This window comes from Haliotis rufescens, unplaced genomic scaffold, assembly GCF_023055435.1.
Source record: "Haliotis rufescens isolate VD_foot unplaced genomic scaffold, xgHalRufe1.0.p SCAF_17, whole genome shotgun sequence".
Taxonomy (NCBI): domain Eukaryota; kingdom Metazoa; phylum Mollusca; class Gastropoda; order Lepetellida; family Haliotidae; genus Haliotis; species Haliotis rufescens.
Genome location: NW_025963857.1, coordinates 7,016,144 through 7,035,038, shown reverse-complemented (window position 1 = coordinate 7,035,038; position 18,895 = coordinate 7,016,144). Strand labels below are relative to the sequence as shown.

General features: G+C 41.2%; 1 protein-coding gene across 1 annotated transcript; it reads right to left on the bottom strand.

Annotated features, from left to right (window-relative positions):
- Positions 1-5,653: 5,653 nt before the first annotated feature.
- Positions 5,654-17,244, bottom strand: LOC124139155 (tubulin beta chain-like). Its single transcript, XM_046506201.2, has 4 exons — positions 17,072-17,244; positions 15,166-15,274; positions 7,104-7,459; positions 5,654-6,796 (listed from the first exon to the last, which is right to left on the bottom strand). The coding sequence occupies exons 1-4, from the start codon at positions 17,126-17,128 to the stop codon at positions 5,978-5,980; spliced, it is 1,341 nt and encodes a 446-aa protein (XP_046362157.1). The 5' UTR covers positions 17,129-17,244; the 3' UTR covers positions 5,654-5,977.
- Positions 17,245-18,895: the final 1,651 nt, after the last annotated feature.

Genomic DNA, 18,895 nt, shown 5'->3' with positions numbered 1-18,895 from the left:
GATATAAATGCATGGGACTTTTGGTTAATGGTTAAATAATTATGTTTGTTTCTATGAAATATGAACAAAATATTTACGGATTAAGCGTGACAGAAGATGCGTGCCATACTTTGTTTATGACATACTGAAATCATGCATAACACGGCTTTTTATTTTTGTTATTAATCTTTTTATACCAGTTATGGCAACGTAAGTTGTTTCAAATTTTTTCTGGGTCGGATTTTATTTTTTATAGGTTTAGTGAACATCAGCAGAATAAAATATGCAAATCATAAACTGACTTCAAATATGTTTCGCTGAACGCTGTGATCTTCTGTATGTTTGTCTAGTTCATATCTGTGCTCTGACCTCTGACGCACCTCGGTCTCTGTTGTGAAAACTATTCAGGTCAAGTTTATCGAGGTGGTTGGGAATTCAGTAACTTATATTTGTGAACAACCAACATGTACCCATTAAATAATTATGATGTCTTCAATAAAGCCATTTATCTGAAACGATGTCTTTATTATCGTCGGTGTATACCTTACCCATGCTTGTGGGTCTGATTCAAGTGATAAAGGTTCAAGGTCCTACATAACCCTGGGCTGCACCATTGGGGATTCCGGGTAAGAATAGAGGTATTCCCAGCAAACCTATGCTTGTTGTAAGAGGCGACTAAACAGATCGGAGGCTGAATGACTTATTTGAATGCATGTCATCGTTTCCCAGTTGCGTGGATCGATGCTCATTGTATCAACCACTGGTTTGACTGGTCCAGACTTGATTAATCATTTGCAAACCGCCGTAATACAGCTGGAATATTGCTGTTCGCGGGGTCAGACAACAAACAAACAGATGGTTGCCTTCACACATTCAGCTGACACGCCGTCATATAACTGAAATATGTAAGCTTTGTGCTGAATAGAAACACTGCTCACGACGACCTTAAACCTAGACTTGCACAAGTCTCTAGGGCAATAATTATTCATAATTTCAATAAACAGTAAGAACAAATTGTCCCCTTAAAAGACTCGCTTCCTTGGATGTACTGTCCGCTTTTCTAGATTTTCCTATTATAAGGATACAATTACTATACATCCATGGACTTATCATCCATTACAGCCTTGGAGCAAGGCTACGTTAAACTCATTCTGATGTAAGACAGATTTGCTCTACATGACAAAGGTACGTCCTTGTGAAAAAAGTCGTAATTGCGTGACAACGTTGACATCGCTTTCGCACGGTAGTATGTAACCATGATGACATGACACGTTTGAGTAACCAGTAGGAAAGAGCATTTTATTATAATAGAGTTCAATTTATGTCTCACATTACCTTTAACAAACAAAACCAATGCAACGTAAAACAAATTTGATACATTGTTTCCAAAAGCCTATAAGACAGAGACCACTTCCTGCTGGTTTAATGAACTCGGTGAGTGAGTGAGTTTGATTTTACGCCGCTTTTAGCAATATTCCAGCGATATCACGGCGGGGGACACCAGAAATGGGCTTCACACATTGTACCCATGTCGGGAATCGAACCCGGGTCTTCGGCGTGACGAGCGAACGCTTTAACCACTAGGCTACCCGACCGCCCTTAATGTACAACTTCATGCTCCCCACCAGACACAAAACTGCAATGCTGTCATAGGTGAGGATCAGACCCGTGAACCTCCGGGGTAGAATAGGTCTTCAGCAACCCATGCTTGCCGTAAAAGGCGGCTATGCTTGACGTAAGAGGCGACTTACGGGATCGGATGGTCAGGCTCGCAGACTTGGTTGATGCATGTCATCGTATCCCAATTGCGTGGATCGATGCTCATGATGTCAATCACTGGATTGTCTGGTCCAGACTCGGGGGAGGGGTGTGTTTGTGTGTGTGTGTGTGTGTGTCTAAGGTGGTTTTAGTCTGAAGTTTATGTAACATGCGAGGTGAAACGTGGCGTTCTGGATTATTGCACTGATATAGCGACCAATCCAAGCACCAGGCAGGGCAACAACAAGTACCATCTTTAAGGTATTTTGGTATGACGCGGCCGGGGATCGAACCACCATTCTTCAGTTCCATCCACTAGACAACCGTGACGGTCCCAGTTTATAACAGACAACAGGAGAGACAAATGGATCGATAATAAACCTTTACTGTCCAGAAAATACAAGTTTTACCTATATTATGACTAGGAATAGCATACTTGCTTAAAAATAGTTGTTAAATGTGAAACGTTTTGCAAAAAATGTATGAGCACCTCTTATCAATTGGTGAATCTGACAAATATCATATTAAGCATTTATATCAAAATAACACATATAACATGAATACGGGTTCGTATCATATAACATGATTTGTATTTGTTTGGTCACCCTTTACACAACTTGACATGATACATTATCTCGAAATTATCTCCTTAATTATTATTTAAAATTCCACACACAACCACAACAATTAATTCATCGAAAACCCACGTAAACACAAGGCTTTTGGCATTACGAGGACATTTCAACAAGAGGTACAGTTACTTCCCTTTAACATTGATTGACACAGCGATCCGCGTGTCTGCAAACAATCAAATCAACTCTAAACAATTTCAGTTTCAGAACAAAACACTATGTGATGTTCGTGAAACATAGCAAGGCTTATTTACAATGCAATTAACAGTAATAATCTGTTGGAATAATGCATGGCATATATGGGTATTTATAAAGGATAGGTATTCTCTTGACACACATGTTTCTTGTCCGATATTTTTGACTTCGTAACCGATAACCGGACTGAAGGTTTATAAAACATAAAGTATCAATCGACACATTATTTCTTGATATATCTGTCTGTGGTGGGGTTACCTAGTGGTTAAAGTGTTCGCTCGTCACGCCGAAGACCCGGGTTCGATTTCCGACATGGGTACAATGTGTGAAGCCCATTTCTGGTGGCCCCGCCGTGATATCGCTGGAATATTGCTAAAAGCGGCGTAAAACAATACTCACTCTTGATAGTCATCAGACTTGTCATATATCCCAGTCTTCTCAATTATCTAGGGTATTATGTATACATTCTGTGATGACATATATCCTGGACCCTTTCGCCACAGCTTTACTATCAGCCCGTTTCGTATGACACGACGCAAAAGGGGACGTCCAATAAAATTACTCACCTCAGCGAGACGAATTCTGTGCTCTAGGAGCGATAAAGATGGTTACGTCACATCCGAAACGAAACCATGGTGACGACTGGACCCAGGATAATTATCATAATATAATGGATATTAATGGCCTGGATAGTCGAGGATGTGTCTTCGTAAGCGATTACAATATTTTCTATTTAAAGGGCAAAAGGATGTTGGGTGTCTGACCCTTCATCAACAGTACTGGGTGTAAAACAACCAAACAATCCAAAACCGTATCACCTGGGGAACAAACATCTAAACAATACTACACTGAACAACAAAATGTTTAACAACAGGTCTCAACAACTGTATGTTCACCATCTTCCCGACGCAAGAGAGTCAACTGACTTTAAAAGTCCAGTTTCCACCCTTGCCGAAATAGGCTAGTGGCTATTACGAGTGATGTCCCCTCTAAGCCTCTCCTATGGACCAATGAGATTCCACCCCTTGTATCGCTTGCATTTGCTTCATACAAAATGGCGCTGCCCAGTCAAGAAGATCTGATCGATAATCAAGATCTATATTGTGATAACATTGATCTTACATCGCGAAGTGCATCAAATTACATGAGCACATTGACTAAACACATGAAAAGATTTGGAAAATATCTGTAAACAAAGAGTTGGCGATGCACATGCTTTGCAAATCCTGAAATCGACCAAAATCTGCATGACAGTTTACGAACCGGATTTCGATTTCGTTGCGCGATTTTGATTGGACTATGCATAAACTCGTCAGTCCAGCCAAAATTAACTCCATAATACCAGCCTAGTTCGGCAAGGGTGGAAACTGGACTTTGATAGTCAGTTAACTCCCTTGCCTCGGGAAGATGTCTGTTCACATGTACTAAACAAAACATTAATACTTCCCAGGCTTAACAATACATTACAGTTTTGTTCCAACAACGAAAACAAATCATAGAAAAACGTGATGTTGAGCAATATACTGACTCATCATTAAATAGAAACATGTTTCATGGTAACAACAATAATGTTAAAATTAACACACCTCAACCTTACGTATTCATGAGATAGTACACATGCAACTGGACCGCCTCCGTGGTCTAGTGGTAGAGCGTCCGCCCGGAGAGCGGGAGGTCCGGGGTTCGACCCCCTGCCGCGTATTACCAAAAGACGTTAAAAGATGGTACTTGTTGTTACCCTGTCTGGCGCTCGGCATTTAGGGGCAAAAACAAGGACTGGTCGGCTCGGTGTCAGCATACTGTGTCTGAGTAGGGTATTCATGTTAAACTGAGGCATGGTATCTCAGTGGGCTAGCACTATAAATCGGCATCAGTCCGTACTAGTACAAGCAGCCACACACGTGCATGCACGTCACTATATAATTGCAATAATCTTGGACGCGACGTTAAACCCCATTTCACCTCGCCTCACCTAAACCTCACCTAAAGCAATAAAAATTGTATCTATTCGTGTTTGAGTTGAAACAAAACTGGAACCTGTAAACAACAACCAACCATTTAACAGTGTAAGTTGTATGTGATGTGATGTGAATGAATTGCCAATATAGCATAAATTGTATACATTCTTGCTTTTAGTTGAAACTAAACGGTTAGGTTTTTATAAGCTAAATGTGTGGTGTTAAAAGAGATATACGAGAGTAAGCTTAGTCAGTTAGATACAGTGCAAACTCGTTAATCTGGACACCACGCCTCATGGACGATCACTGGTAGGAACGTCTTATTATTATTGAATTAAATTGCTATGTAACAGTGATTCATTATTCTGGGCGTCTGTCCGGATAAATGAGATTTCACTGTACAATGATGGAAAAAGTAAGGAACGGCTCTTACGGGAAGCATCGAAGTGTTTCGATTAATATTCCGGAAGTACCCGAACATTAGATGGCAATGGAGTAAAATCATCACTTCTATTTCTCACTGACACAAATTTACATTTGAAACATTTTAGAATAAGTTTAGAATAATTATTCGCCATAATTATGTGTTCCCATATTTGGGTCCTTGGGTATATATCGCAAGAGCGTCGTATATAGACTCCTTAAAACGTGCAGTGTACATATCGGAGCATGCGTCATGGATGTATAGGAGCATGGGTCAAGGATGTGAATACACAACTAGTGTATACCCACGTGTATTCATGTCCACACCACCTACATGGGCGGTGGGGTAGTCTAGTGGTTAAAGCGTTCGCTCGTTACGCCGAAGACCTAGGTTCGATTCCCCACATGGGTACAATGTGTGAAGCTCATTTCTGGTGTCCCCCGCCATGATATTGCTTAAAGCGACGGTAAAACCATACCCACTCACTCACATATATTACAACGATGTCACCGCTGCGATCACTGTGATGGTTGACCGCAGGGCTCGTTCCACAAAGCGATCTTAACGCTAAGTCGGTCGTAACTCCCATACTTTAACAATCGTAGCGCTAAGATCGCTTTATGGAAGGGGACCCTAGACTTAGGGAAAGATGGACCATTATACAGTAAGAACAAGAGTCTAAAGTGAACGACCGTATGCTCGAAGAATTAAGGGATTAACATTTTAGTTTCTCTAAGTCTTAATGCAACAACAGTACGCCCTTACATTTAAAGAATTCACAAATCATATCATGAAATGTGTACAAATAGGATTGCACGTAGTACACGCACACTTGAATTGTCTCTCCATTAATGCCAGAATGTGAAGAAGAATGAGTGTTGTACAGTCAAGTCCCGTTAATCCGACATGGTTGGTTGCATATGATTACGTCGGATTAACGAGAATGTCGGATAAACGAAGTTAAGTTGTATCAACGTTCGTGATCGAAAATGGGACATTTGTACTTAGAATTATCGTGGAAGTCTTGTAGATCAAGCATATTCTTGGGTCTCCGCCTCTTCCTCGAGGTATAGTTCTTCTTCAACAGAAGCATCCTGGTACTGCTGGTACTCGGACACCAAGTCGTTCATGTTGGACTCGGCCTCAGTGAACTCCATCTCGTCCATGCCCTCGCCAGTGTACCAATGGAGGAAAGCCTTTCTCCTGAACATGGCTGTGAACTGCTCGGAGATGCGCTTGAACAGCTCCTGGATGGCGGTGCTGTTTCCCACAAAGGTTCCCGACATCTTCAGTCCTCTTGGTGGAATGTCACAAACGGAAGTCTTGACATTATTGGGGATCCATTCAACGAAGTAGCTGCTGTTCTTGTTCTGGATGTTGAGCATCTGCTCATCAACCTCCTTCATGGACATGCGGCCACGGAACATGGCAGCCACTGTCAGGTAGCGACCGTGACGGGGATCACAGGCAGCCATCATGTTCTTGGCATCGAACATCTGCTGGGTGAGCTCGGGTACTGACACGGCGCGGTAACTTTGGCTTCCTCTGGAGGTGAGGGGAGCGAACCCTGGCATGAAGAAGTGAAGGCGGGGGAAGGGCACCATGTTGACTGCAAGTTTACGGAGATCAGCGTTCAGTTGACCGGGGAACCGTAGGGATGTGGTCACTCCGGACATGGTGGCGGAAACCAGATGGTTGAGGTCACCGTAGGTAGGTGTGGTCAGTTTTAGGGTCCTGAAGCAGATGTCGTACAGAGCCTCGTTGTCGATGCAGAAAGTCTCGTCTGTGTTCTCAACCAACTGATGGACTGACAGGGTGGCATTGTATGGCTCCACAACTGTGTCGGACACCTGTAGGAGTAGGCATGATACATGATTTATCCAAGTCAGGACATGGCTTCGATGGTTTGACAGAAGTTCGTTACAAGTCTATCATATATGACTGTTTAACATCCAAGTATGGTCAAAACATACAACTGGCAACAGAAACTAAATTTACCGGTATTCAATGTTCATATTCAGATTAATGTGACGAATATTATCTTTTATCTTATATCTTTTGCATAGCCGAGATGAAAATCCCATTATTGCTGTCACCATCGTTATATGACTGGAACATAGAAGCGGATAAGTTGCACTCAATGTGTCTATCCTTTACCTTTGGGGATGGCACGACCGAGAATGTTGTCATGATTCTGTCCGGGTACTCCTCCCTAATCTTGTTGATGAGGAGGGTGCCCATCCCAGACCCAGTGCCCCCTCCCAAGGAATGTGCCAATTGGAATCCCTGAAGACAGTCACAGCTCTCCGCCTCCTTGCGGACAACATCTAGAACAGCGTCCACGAGTTCAGCGCCCTCTGTGTAGTGTCCCTTGGCCCAGTTGTTGCCGGCTCCCGTCTGTCCAAACACATAGTTGTCTGGTCGGAAAAGCTGGCCGAACGCGCCGGACCGGACTGCGTCCATGGTGCCGGGCTCAAGGTCAACAAGAACTGCTCTGGGGACATATTTCGCACCTGTGGAAAATAGACAGAACATATATACGGGTGGTTTAATTCAAGTTAACGGCGTGGTCCGCTGCTCATGCTATCAATCACTGGTCTGCCTGGCGCTTATTCGTAAACATATACAAGTTGGGACCCCGTTTGTCCGGAAAAGATTCGTTATGCCGGACATTTGTTAATGAGGACGAGTTTCCTGGGAACAGTAATGTCCAGATTATCCGGGTTCAATATGTACGGCTGAAAGGGGAGATAACCTAGAACTATATACGGCAAACTCTATATAAGCTAGTTCCTAAAGTAAGCTCGAGGCTGATGCGTGGGTATGCCATACTGAACATAATCGAAACAATCTTATCCTCTTTGCACACACACACATACACACAGACACACACGCACGCACACACATGCACGTCACTGTATTAGTGCAACAATCTTGAAGGCAACGTTAAACACTTTTTTCACCTCACCTCACAATAATAGAACTACAGTGAGTGAGTCTGGTTTTACGAAGCTTTGAGCAATGTTCCAGCAATATTATGGCTGGGGACACCATGATTCGTTAATCCTGAAAATTTCACTGGAAAAGCGACCCGTGAAGATCCGGGGTAGAATAGGTCTTCAGCAATCCATGCTTGTCGGAAAAGGTATGCTTGTCGTTAGGGGATCGGGTGGTCAGGTTCGCTGACTTGGTTGATGCATGTCATCGTACCCCAATTGCGTGGATCGACGCTCAAGATGTCAATCACTGAATTGTCTGGTCCAGACTCGATTATTTACAGACCGCCGTCACATAGCCAGAATATTGCTGAGTGCGGCGTAAAACAACAAACCAACAAACACTGGAAACGCTATCGCTATCGCTATCAATATCAATATAATTTCACAGTACAGGTCATGTCGTATTGGGTAATACACATTTTTCACACACTGTTTCATTGATAAATATGCCTCTTCAGCATGTTTCATTTACTGGTGTCCCTCATCGCTTGATATCGCCTTTGGGTTTATAATTAAACATTCTTGTTTCACGACAGTCGACCTGTCAAAAGAGTTCACCCCCTTACAAGTGAGCGCTGCCACTCTCGACAACCATGAGTGACAAATATGCCCGATTCCCACGGATAAACCACAACAGGAGAATGTAGCGTGGGATGACATGATGCGATCCAGGGACGTGTAGCGTACGCCTTGGAATGCGATGAAACTCCCCGAACTGACTTTACGTGTTCCGCTTCATGCTCTTCTGTATACGTGAATGCTGGATTCCTGTATCACTATAATCAAGATAATAACGCCCATCTAGTCAGTCGGCGTACAATGTTGCTGTACTCGAATACAAGTTCACAAGGAGATATAGTTAACAGAGCGTGAATGAGTGACGAACACTGTTGGGTTGTGAGTACCATAAATCCTCGAATAATCGTCATTTGTCATTTCTTCAGGATTGCCCCAATTGTGACTACAGTTGGGGCAATTGTACGTATTTATTTCAGAGAATCGATTGCGCCAATTTCTTTGTAAATTTGTTTTATGTCACAAGTTTTGGGGCACGCATATTCAAAACATTCAGTTTATTCTAGCCAAGCGGTACGGCAGCTTGGAGAAATGAACGGGTCTAGAGCTAGGGCATAGATTTCCCATGTAATATAACAATTTAACCAGGGAATATGATACAAGTCTTGGTTTAGATATTAAATTCATCTAACAGATGTCTTAGTGTAGAATTTATTTACGAGGATCAGACTACCGTTGACGGTATTCAGCATACATGTAAAATCTCGTTGTCTCGAACCCTGTTAACTCGATAATGTATATCGTTTGTGTAGACTGGTCCCCTGCTCCTGCTGCGCACGCTACACAATAATTTGTGCAGCCAGCTACCTCGAGGCTTAGCACGAGGGCAGCGGACAAGCAATAGTTCATGACCACGTAACTGTATGTTCCCAGCACAACTAATAATGGCATTGAACCAGTGATCTAATGTCGACACTACAGTTAAAATAAGGGGAACGCGATACAGTTCCGCTGGTCGAAAGGACTAAAGTCTTCAAATTAACAATATTTAACTGCAGGATATATAGATCTACGACACAGTGCTTCCAATGTATGACAGCAAAGTTGACGATGTGGCATGGTTACTAATCTAACAATACGTGTTTTTTTCTAGGAGGTCACCTGCCTCGTTTGAACTAGAAGTGGCAACCCATATAGCTTCTAGCGAGTGTCTTACAACATTCATTCGTTAGGGATCGATAATCCTTGATTCCTCTTTCCACTGCGCGTTTCTGTATATTACTCGTCATTAAAAATAATAGGTACACGATAACTTGGATCCAAAGGATCAACACGGCGCAAAGAAATTTTGTAGCATACCTACCCATTGATGCAAGTACCTGTACTGCCACTAAGTGTACACGTGTATCCCAGAAGATAAAACAAATCGTAATTTGCATGTGGTACCTTCAGAATCAGGAATGAGAATAGGGCACATTTCAGATTAAATGTGTATATAATATCAAATATAATATAAAATTACCAGCATTATGTTTTCACAACAATGACTTTCTGAAACATTGGTTATTGTTTTCAAAGAACAAGAGGTATTAAGTTGACACATTCATAGTGGTGTACATTATACTGTTGACATTGATCTACAGTGGTAAAGTTATTAATATTTTTTCATAATGAATCTTTCCAAAGTAATAGCTACATCATTTTAATATTATTCTATATTGTAGATCTGTGGAGACATGCAGATATTATTAAAATTGAAACTCACAACGATGTGACTGCGTTTGTTATTTTTAACCAAGAACCATACTTCTCTATGAGAGTTACCTCCCTGATGGTAATATGTTTCCTCCTGTAGCCTTACACGTCAATTATTCACAGTGTCCAAAAGTGCTAATATCTCGCTACACGGAAACTAGGTCAACGTTTCCCACATAGCGATATCTGTAGGCCTGTCCCCATTCCTCTCGACAGACAGACCCGCTTCACGGAAATGGGTCAACGTTTAACAGCAGCGCAATGCTGTATGGGGAAATAGGTCGGATAGAGCTAGAATGGAACCCTGCCCTTCGCCGTCTAGTAGCTGCAGGCGAGGAGCGCATGCACTCTAGGGCAGATAAACCAGTCTAGGACTGGTCGTGTTTCCCTCTTATGATTGTTGCCAAATAACAAATATGTTTAGTGTAATAATTTACAGTAAGGAATTTTTTAACAATAATTTCATTATTATTTATGTATTTCGTATGTACGCATATCATTATACAAATGTGAGAGAAAGATAAAGTTTCTTTTAAAGGTTTGGTCACATCTATTCGTCATCACCATGTGTCTTTCTCAAAACGAAAACAAATAAGGCACCTCACCCCAACTTTTGTTCTAATTTGGCAACGTCAACACATTTGTCACAACAAAGTATCGTTTCGCACTGTTCGTCAGAATTAATGCAGCGGTATGACGTCAGGTTACTTCCGGTTGATTAGCAAACAATTAGATTGTTTATCTGACCAATCCGCTTTAACCGCTTTAATGGCTGCAATGCGCGTGTGCAAATACGAAACGTTCTTACACTACATCTGTGAACCGGTATGGGTAATATAAGCAATATTCACACACTGAATAATACCGACCGACCAAAGGAAGGGAGTAGTAGTTTCTTGAAACCACACCCGCAATTGTTTATGTCAACATGACCGACCAATGGGATTAACCGGATTAACGCTTGGTAAGGTAAGGTAAGAATTTATGTCCAACCCTTGCCCAAAGCAAGCTAACCCTAATGACCGAAAGGGGGTTTTGGATCGTAAAGACGTGTAAGTTTCCCTAAGACCGAAAACTGGTGTTGGATCGTAAAGACGTGTAAGTTTCCCTAAGACCGAGAATGGGTGTTTGATTGTAAAGATGTGTAAGTTTCCCTAAGACCGAAAACGGGTGTTGGATCGTGAAGCGAGAGTCACCAGAGCGTGAGGCACGGTAACGGTATAACGAGACAGCGGTGGCTCTATAGTGCGGTAATTAAGCGGATGGTAGAGCTCGGGCTGCGCCCGGTAAACTGCATTGTTGCCAAAAAATCGCCTTGGATACCAATAACGAGTTCCTGTGGTCGGTCGGTATTATTCAGTGTGTGAATATGGCTAATATTACCCATTACCGATTTTTTTATTATACGCTTATTGACAATTAGAAACTGTAAACCATTTCACCACATGTACAAGTCATCGACATTCGATTAATGTCCCTTACTTACCGAAATATCGACAGTTTATTTCGCGAGCTGGGAAAATGTTACCAACCCCGAGCAGAAGTAGATTTCAAACGCGGGCAGAATCGAGCGAGCCACCTGATTGGCTGAAAATACGCAGCGCTCTAATTAAAGAAATTAGCGCGATATTTGAAGACAGTTATCTGGAGTGACAGCAGCATCTAAAAAATGACATCAGATAATTTCTTCAAATGGTAAATATTTATTATGAATATGTTTTTCATTTTATAATATACTTGTCATCTAAAGCTAATCTATTATTAGCTGGTGAATGTTATACAATACATCACTATATTAATATAATAGGCACATTTTCATGTATATTGCCTGTGTCTGATCACATTATGAATACTGGTCATGCTGATTGAAAATGAATAAAGTGAACATTTCAAGCTAATATTTATCATTAATGCAAAAGTAATAAATCTATTTGAGAAGTAAATTACAACATTACATGATCATATGAATATCACAAACTCACCCAAATCTCATGATGTGCCATTATTATAACAATATGAAATTCTGAATTTTTACCAATGGCAGCTATATTGCAATGTTACAAAAATTCAATTTTCAGTTATGTAAAGTTCTTGAAACATTCTTACAGGTTACATGAAAAGTATGTTGAAGATAGCAAAAGCACTATACCAGTTGAAGAGTGAGTGAGTGAGTATGGTTTTACACCGCTTTTTTTTAGCAATATTCCAGCAATATCACGGCGGGGGACACCAGAAATGGGCTTCACACATTGTACCCATGTCGGGAATCGAACCCGGGTCTTCGGCGTGACGAGCGAACGCTTTAACCACTAGGCTACCCGACTGCCCCACCAGTTGAAGAGATTTTCCAGAAATTTTGTGACAACTTTGGTCACAGATCAAAAGTGTTTGTCGGAAAATATAAAAAAAAATGCTTTTCAAAATATCACCACAACCAGGCACTGAAAACCTTGTGATTGGACAAAAAAACAAACATCACGGTTTACCGTGGCATCAATGTGAGATCTGAACAGACACAAAACATTGAATTTGCTGCAATATCTGATAATATTCCAAAAGACTATTTTGTACTGCAGCAAACTAAAGACTCTATAACTGTTGGAAGGCAGACAGGATTATCCTGTAATGGGAACATGATATATTTACAAGTGAGATTTTCTACTGATGGGCATGTACATCTTGGTACAAGTCATTGGCATATTGGGGAACTTGAAAGAAATCCCCAACACACACAACCTGCAATCCTCCAAAATTCAAACTTGGGTTCCTTTTAATTCTGCATATGAATTCAAGCTGAAATTAAACAGTATAAATTGTGTACATGGAGCATATGTTAACAAGAAAATAATAGGAAATGTGGGAATAGGCATGTATTAAATATTCCAAAAGAATATAACTCTTTGGGCATGGGTCTTGAGGAGATAAGTAAAAATAAGTAACAGTATTTAAAGTGTAATGACACACTTGAAAAAAAACATTGTCTTAGCTACTATAATAAGTATATTAATTTGTGACTTGCCATATTCATGAGAATATTTCTTCATTTTAACATGTTAAAAAATACCCTTGTTATGGTATGTTGAGGATTACATGTCTAGTTTTTAACTCTATTAACATAATGATTTGTGATGGAACTGTGAAGATGGTTAAGTTTGGAGTATATACATATAATACTTGTCATATTTACCTGTTCAAATATGTTTCTACTGATCATGCTTATCTCATCAATCATCAGCACATCAGTCTCCTTACTCCTCCTGTAGACATTCTTCTTTTCATCACTAAGAAGTATCTTATATAAGTCAGGATTTCTGTGTCTTCAACCACTCAGCCCAGCCTAATCATTAAGAGGTCTCCACTCAAGCTGTTTAGAAGCCTTACCAGTGCTAGCAGTAACAGACACCAGTTTTCCATTTCTCCTCAATCTCTCCGTAATTTCCTTGATAAGAACCGTTTTTTCCTTTGCCAGCCTGGCCAATGATTTGAGTGTTGTGTCCATCTTTGATCAAATTCCATGCAAACACTTGTTCTTCAGTCAAAGCTATCATTTTGAACCCACGTGGGTTGCATATGTGTTGTTGTTTTCACGCTGACTTGACATAAGTAGGTCAGCCAATCAGGTGGCTCGCTCGATTCTGCCCGCGTTTGAAATCTACTTCCGCTCGGGGTTGGTAACATTTTCCCAGCTCGCGAAATAAACTGTAGAAACTGAAACTAATAAAAAAAATCGCCTTGGATAACGAATGTAAACAAACCGGCAATATGGCGAGTGATGCTCCTTTTCTCTACTTACATTTAGGGGGTATATATTTTTATTTACTGACTAATAACGAGTTCCTGTGCGACCGACCCCAACAGATGGCAGGCAGAAACACGTGACCGGCATTGTTTCCGTCAGAGGTGGAACAGTGTGACTTTATTTCAGACATTTGCTGTTTCTATATTTGTCTTGATATAGAGAAATACCCCTCAAAAAGTAACTTGTTGACTCTGGTATAAACGTTTGAACTTTTACATTATATGCTTACGATTATCCCCTCAAAACGCTCTAAACATGCTTTAAACGTCTGCGAATGCCATCACGTAGTCAAAGCCAGACAATGCCCCATTCATCAACTAAGGGTCATGTCAAAGGTCTGTGGTAGAAACTCAAAATTGTTCACTAACAGAACAATCTATCAGCACCTTAGCCTCGCTCCAAGGCTGTACTGAAAGAATAATCGATGGATGTGTAGTGATTCTTTCCTCCTAATAGGCAAGTCTAGATATGTGGACTCCAGTCTCTTATAGGGACAACTTGTTCTTATTATTTACATACTCTAGAACTTATTATTAAAACTAATAAGTATTGCCTTAGAGACTTGTGCAAGTCTATCAGCTCCTGTACGAGGATGAATACATGCATGTCAGCATTTTCAAAAGAATACACAATGACATAAATAATACATACGGAACTTGATAATTGTAACTACGCAAAATCATTACACACATTTTTGCGTTCTCTGTGGCCACAACGAAAATAAATATTGTTTAATTAACTTTGAAAAGCATGTATGCACAGACGCCAACAACCGCGTGGATGTGTGGCTACTGAAACGCACGATCTCCCAACATCTGCATGCCGGGAATTACAGTCAGCGGTTTGTGACAATACCTCAAAGAGAGGAGCGGCTCCGGAGAGAGAGCCAACATTTTGGTTATACTTGACAGTTGCCCAAGGCTTAAAGTCCTGCACCATTGCTGTGGATTTATAAATAACAAACCCATTCTAGATTTATGTAAAAGCAAGTCTATTCAGCTCCAGCCGGCTCCATTCCACATGAAATCAGCATCAGGAAAATAAATTGTTTTAATCTTAGAATCAGCATGAATTGTTTTAACTTTAGAGGAGAGATATGTTATGTGTAATAAGAGATTTCCTAGACTTTGTGTTTGTCTTCAGGCTTTACCTTGAGCCTCTGTGAAGTAGACGCTGATCCTCTCCAACTGGTTGTCCGCATCGCCGTGGTAGGAGCCAGTCGGGTCGATACCATGCTCGTCAGCAATCACTTCCCAGAACTATAATAATAATAATAATGGTAATGGTGATGATGATGGTGATGATGATAATAATAACTAAAAGACTGCAGCTCCATATGACGCAATGGGTATAATTAAGACATTATTTATGCCTAGGAGAATGTCCGCTGGGAGATGTGACGATAATAATGATATACGTTATCATAATAAACAATGACAACCATCCTCCTCCTCCTCATTATCATCATAAACTTCGTCACTTCATCACCCAAAGTGTAGACTACACCTGGAAACTAATAATCTAATCACTGCATAAACTGTAGTAGTCCATTATCAAACTATGGACATGTACCTTTTCAAGTCCATACGTCTACTTGGCTAATTCTGTTCTGGCTTAAACGAAGTAAGATGACCACAGTAAGTGCTTTGTACTGATCCTTATTCGATAGCTGTACAGGTGCATGATTCAGTGGTATAAAATATACGCATAAGCCACGATTTGTTGTGGTTGGTAATTTGGTTGTTGTTTAATGCCGCACTCAGCAATATTCCAGCTACATGACGTCGGTCTGTAAATAATCGAGCCTGGACCAGACCATCCAGTGATTGATATCATGAGCATCGATCTACGCAATTGGGATACGATGACATGCATCAACAATGTCAGCGAGCCCGACCACCCGATCCCGTTAGTCGCCTCTTACGACAAGCTTAGTCGCCTTTTACAGCAAGCATGGGTTGCTGAAGACCCTACTCTACCCCGGGTCTTCACGGGAGTGATTTCTTGTGGGATAGCGTTACAGGATGGTAGTGATAGACTCATGGGATGTATTTTTTCTCTATCATAAAAATAAATCAAGCGCGAGTATTAAGTGAGAGAGTGAGAGTGACAGATGGGACGCCTACTGGTCAAAGCATTCGCTGTTCACGGGTAGGGTTTGATTCTGCACACGGGTACAATGTGTGAAATCTATATTCGGTGTCCCCGATCGCCATACAATAGCCAGACTATTGCTAAATGCGGCGTAAACCACTTGTCACTCACAGATGCTCCATATCAGGCAGGGCTAGCCATGTCTTCGTGTTCCAGCAATGTGTATCACGTTATCATATTCAGGACAGTATGTATGGGTAGTGCTGAAATACGTTTGCCAGTTAAAAAAATACAATGGCCCTTTCCAACAAAAGCAATCTGCGTCGCTGACAGGAAACACCAGCCCACCACGAATGTGTGAGATTGTATATATGTAGGTCAACGGTATATATATTAGATACATATTCCAAGCACTTCGTTATAAAACAGGGTTTGTCCTGTATCACTGACATGCGCTATGTCAATATACCGAGTAATGCATATGCATTAAATATGACACCAATGTATGCTATAAATCCACGTGCCACAATTCGACCAGGATATCATATATCTTATATTAGAATTGATGTCCACGTGCATACGTGTAATCATATTTTAGGCTGACGCATCATCAGTTTTATGACCGAGAAACGTGCATGGTTTCAGTGTTAATACTCAAACTTGACTTTTTGAAGTAATAAGAAAATGCAAAATGTTGGCAAGTTATAATAGTGATATAGGTCCTTAATACCCTGATGGGTATTTAATTAGAGGATGTGATTAAAACAGATGAAATACGATGATGCACTGTTCGTTCGGAAACATGTGATGCGACACAGTGGCAGTAAGAGTTTAGCATTCCTGAATGACGCCCCCTTATCAGCCATCATGACGTCGTAGGAATGGGGTAACATAAGATAGCATATCCCTATCCATAAAACAGTCAGAAAACATTAAACGTACGACAAAAGAACATGTTTTACCTTTGATCCGATCTGGTTCCCACACTGGCCCGCTTGTAAGTGCACTATTTCTCGCATATTGTGGGGTGCTGTATTTTCCTAGGTAAGCCACACTAACTTTCCCCCATCAACTTTGACAAATGCGTTTCTGCTGTAGACAGCAACTTCATCCCCGTGACGTCAGAAGTAGGGACCGAGGGCTGTACGCGATTGGTTGAAAGCTGAGTGCGTGAGATGATGACTGACAGAGTTAATTCCCCTCCACTACACGGGGCACCTGGCGCAGCGACTGACAATCCTACATTTCCACGTGCCGGCAGGCTAGTGATAAGATCTGCAGGGAAACGGCGCACAACAGCCAGGAACTGTGAAAGAGGGTTATTATTAGATGTCTCATCCTTCAGCAAGTTGTGAAGTCAGTTACAAGACGTCTATTCGACTCCAGCTGCTGTTGTAGTTTCCTCTGCAACTGCTGCTGCCCCTACTACTACTACTACTACTACTACTACGCGACACTACTACTACTACTACTACTACTACTATCATTACTACTCATCGACACTACTACTACTCGACACCTCTGCTACTACTACGACTACTACTACTATTACGACGACTACTACTACTACTACTACTACTATCATTACTACTCATCGACACTACTACTACTCGACACCTCTGCTACTACTACTACTACTATTACTACTACTCGACACTACTAATACTACTCGACACTACTACTACTACTCGACACCTTTGCTACTATTACTACTACTCGACACTACTACTACTACTCGACACCTCTGCTACTACTAGTACTATAACTACTACTCGACACTACTACTACTCGACACCTCTGCTACTACTACTATTACTACTACTCGACGCTACTACTACTACTACTCCTCGACACTAATACAACTACTTCTACTACTACTGCTGCTACTTCCCCCACTACTATTACCACTACGTATACTACTATCTCTACTATTATCACATATATAACACTACTACTATCATCCTCCTATTACATATATTACTACTACTACTTCTAATACTACTATAACTACTACTTAAAGTAGTAGTGGTACTTCTACTTCTACTGGGGGCACGGGTGTCCCAGTCGTCTGAGGCGCCACGATTCGCTGTGCAGAGTTGCGTCCCTTGGGCACTCCGGAAACCTATGTTTGTGGGTTCGAATCCAGTTCGCCCCGATTATGTTTCTAGGTTTGTCAGTACCATACACGTGCTCGTGGGTTTCACCGAAGTGATAAACGTCTGAGACGTGCATCACTTCGGACTTTCCTCCCACATTGAGCTGACACGCCGTGATATAACTGGAATACTGTCAAAAGCGGCGTTAAACCCAACTCACTCACTCACTACTACTACTACTACTACAACTTCTGCTACTACTGCTGCTACAACTACTACTCCGCCCACTACTCTTACCACTACATATACTACTATTTCTACTACTACCACATATATAACACTACCACTACTATTATCCTCCTCCTATTACATATATTACTACTACTACTACTACTACTACTACTACTACTACTACTACTACTACTACTACTACTACTACTACTACAGCATATATTATTATTACTACTACAAATATAACTACTACTACAACATATACATGTATATTACTACTGTTACTACTACAGTCTATCACAACCATCAGAACTATGATGGCCGATCTGTCTCTGCCATCAATGTCACCTGGCACTTCCTCCACCAATATTACTCTGCCAATATTGTGACAGCCATGATTCATTCACAACGCTGCTCTGGTCTCCATTCACGAGGCGCAGCATTAATCAGCGTCCCCAT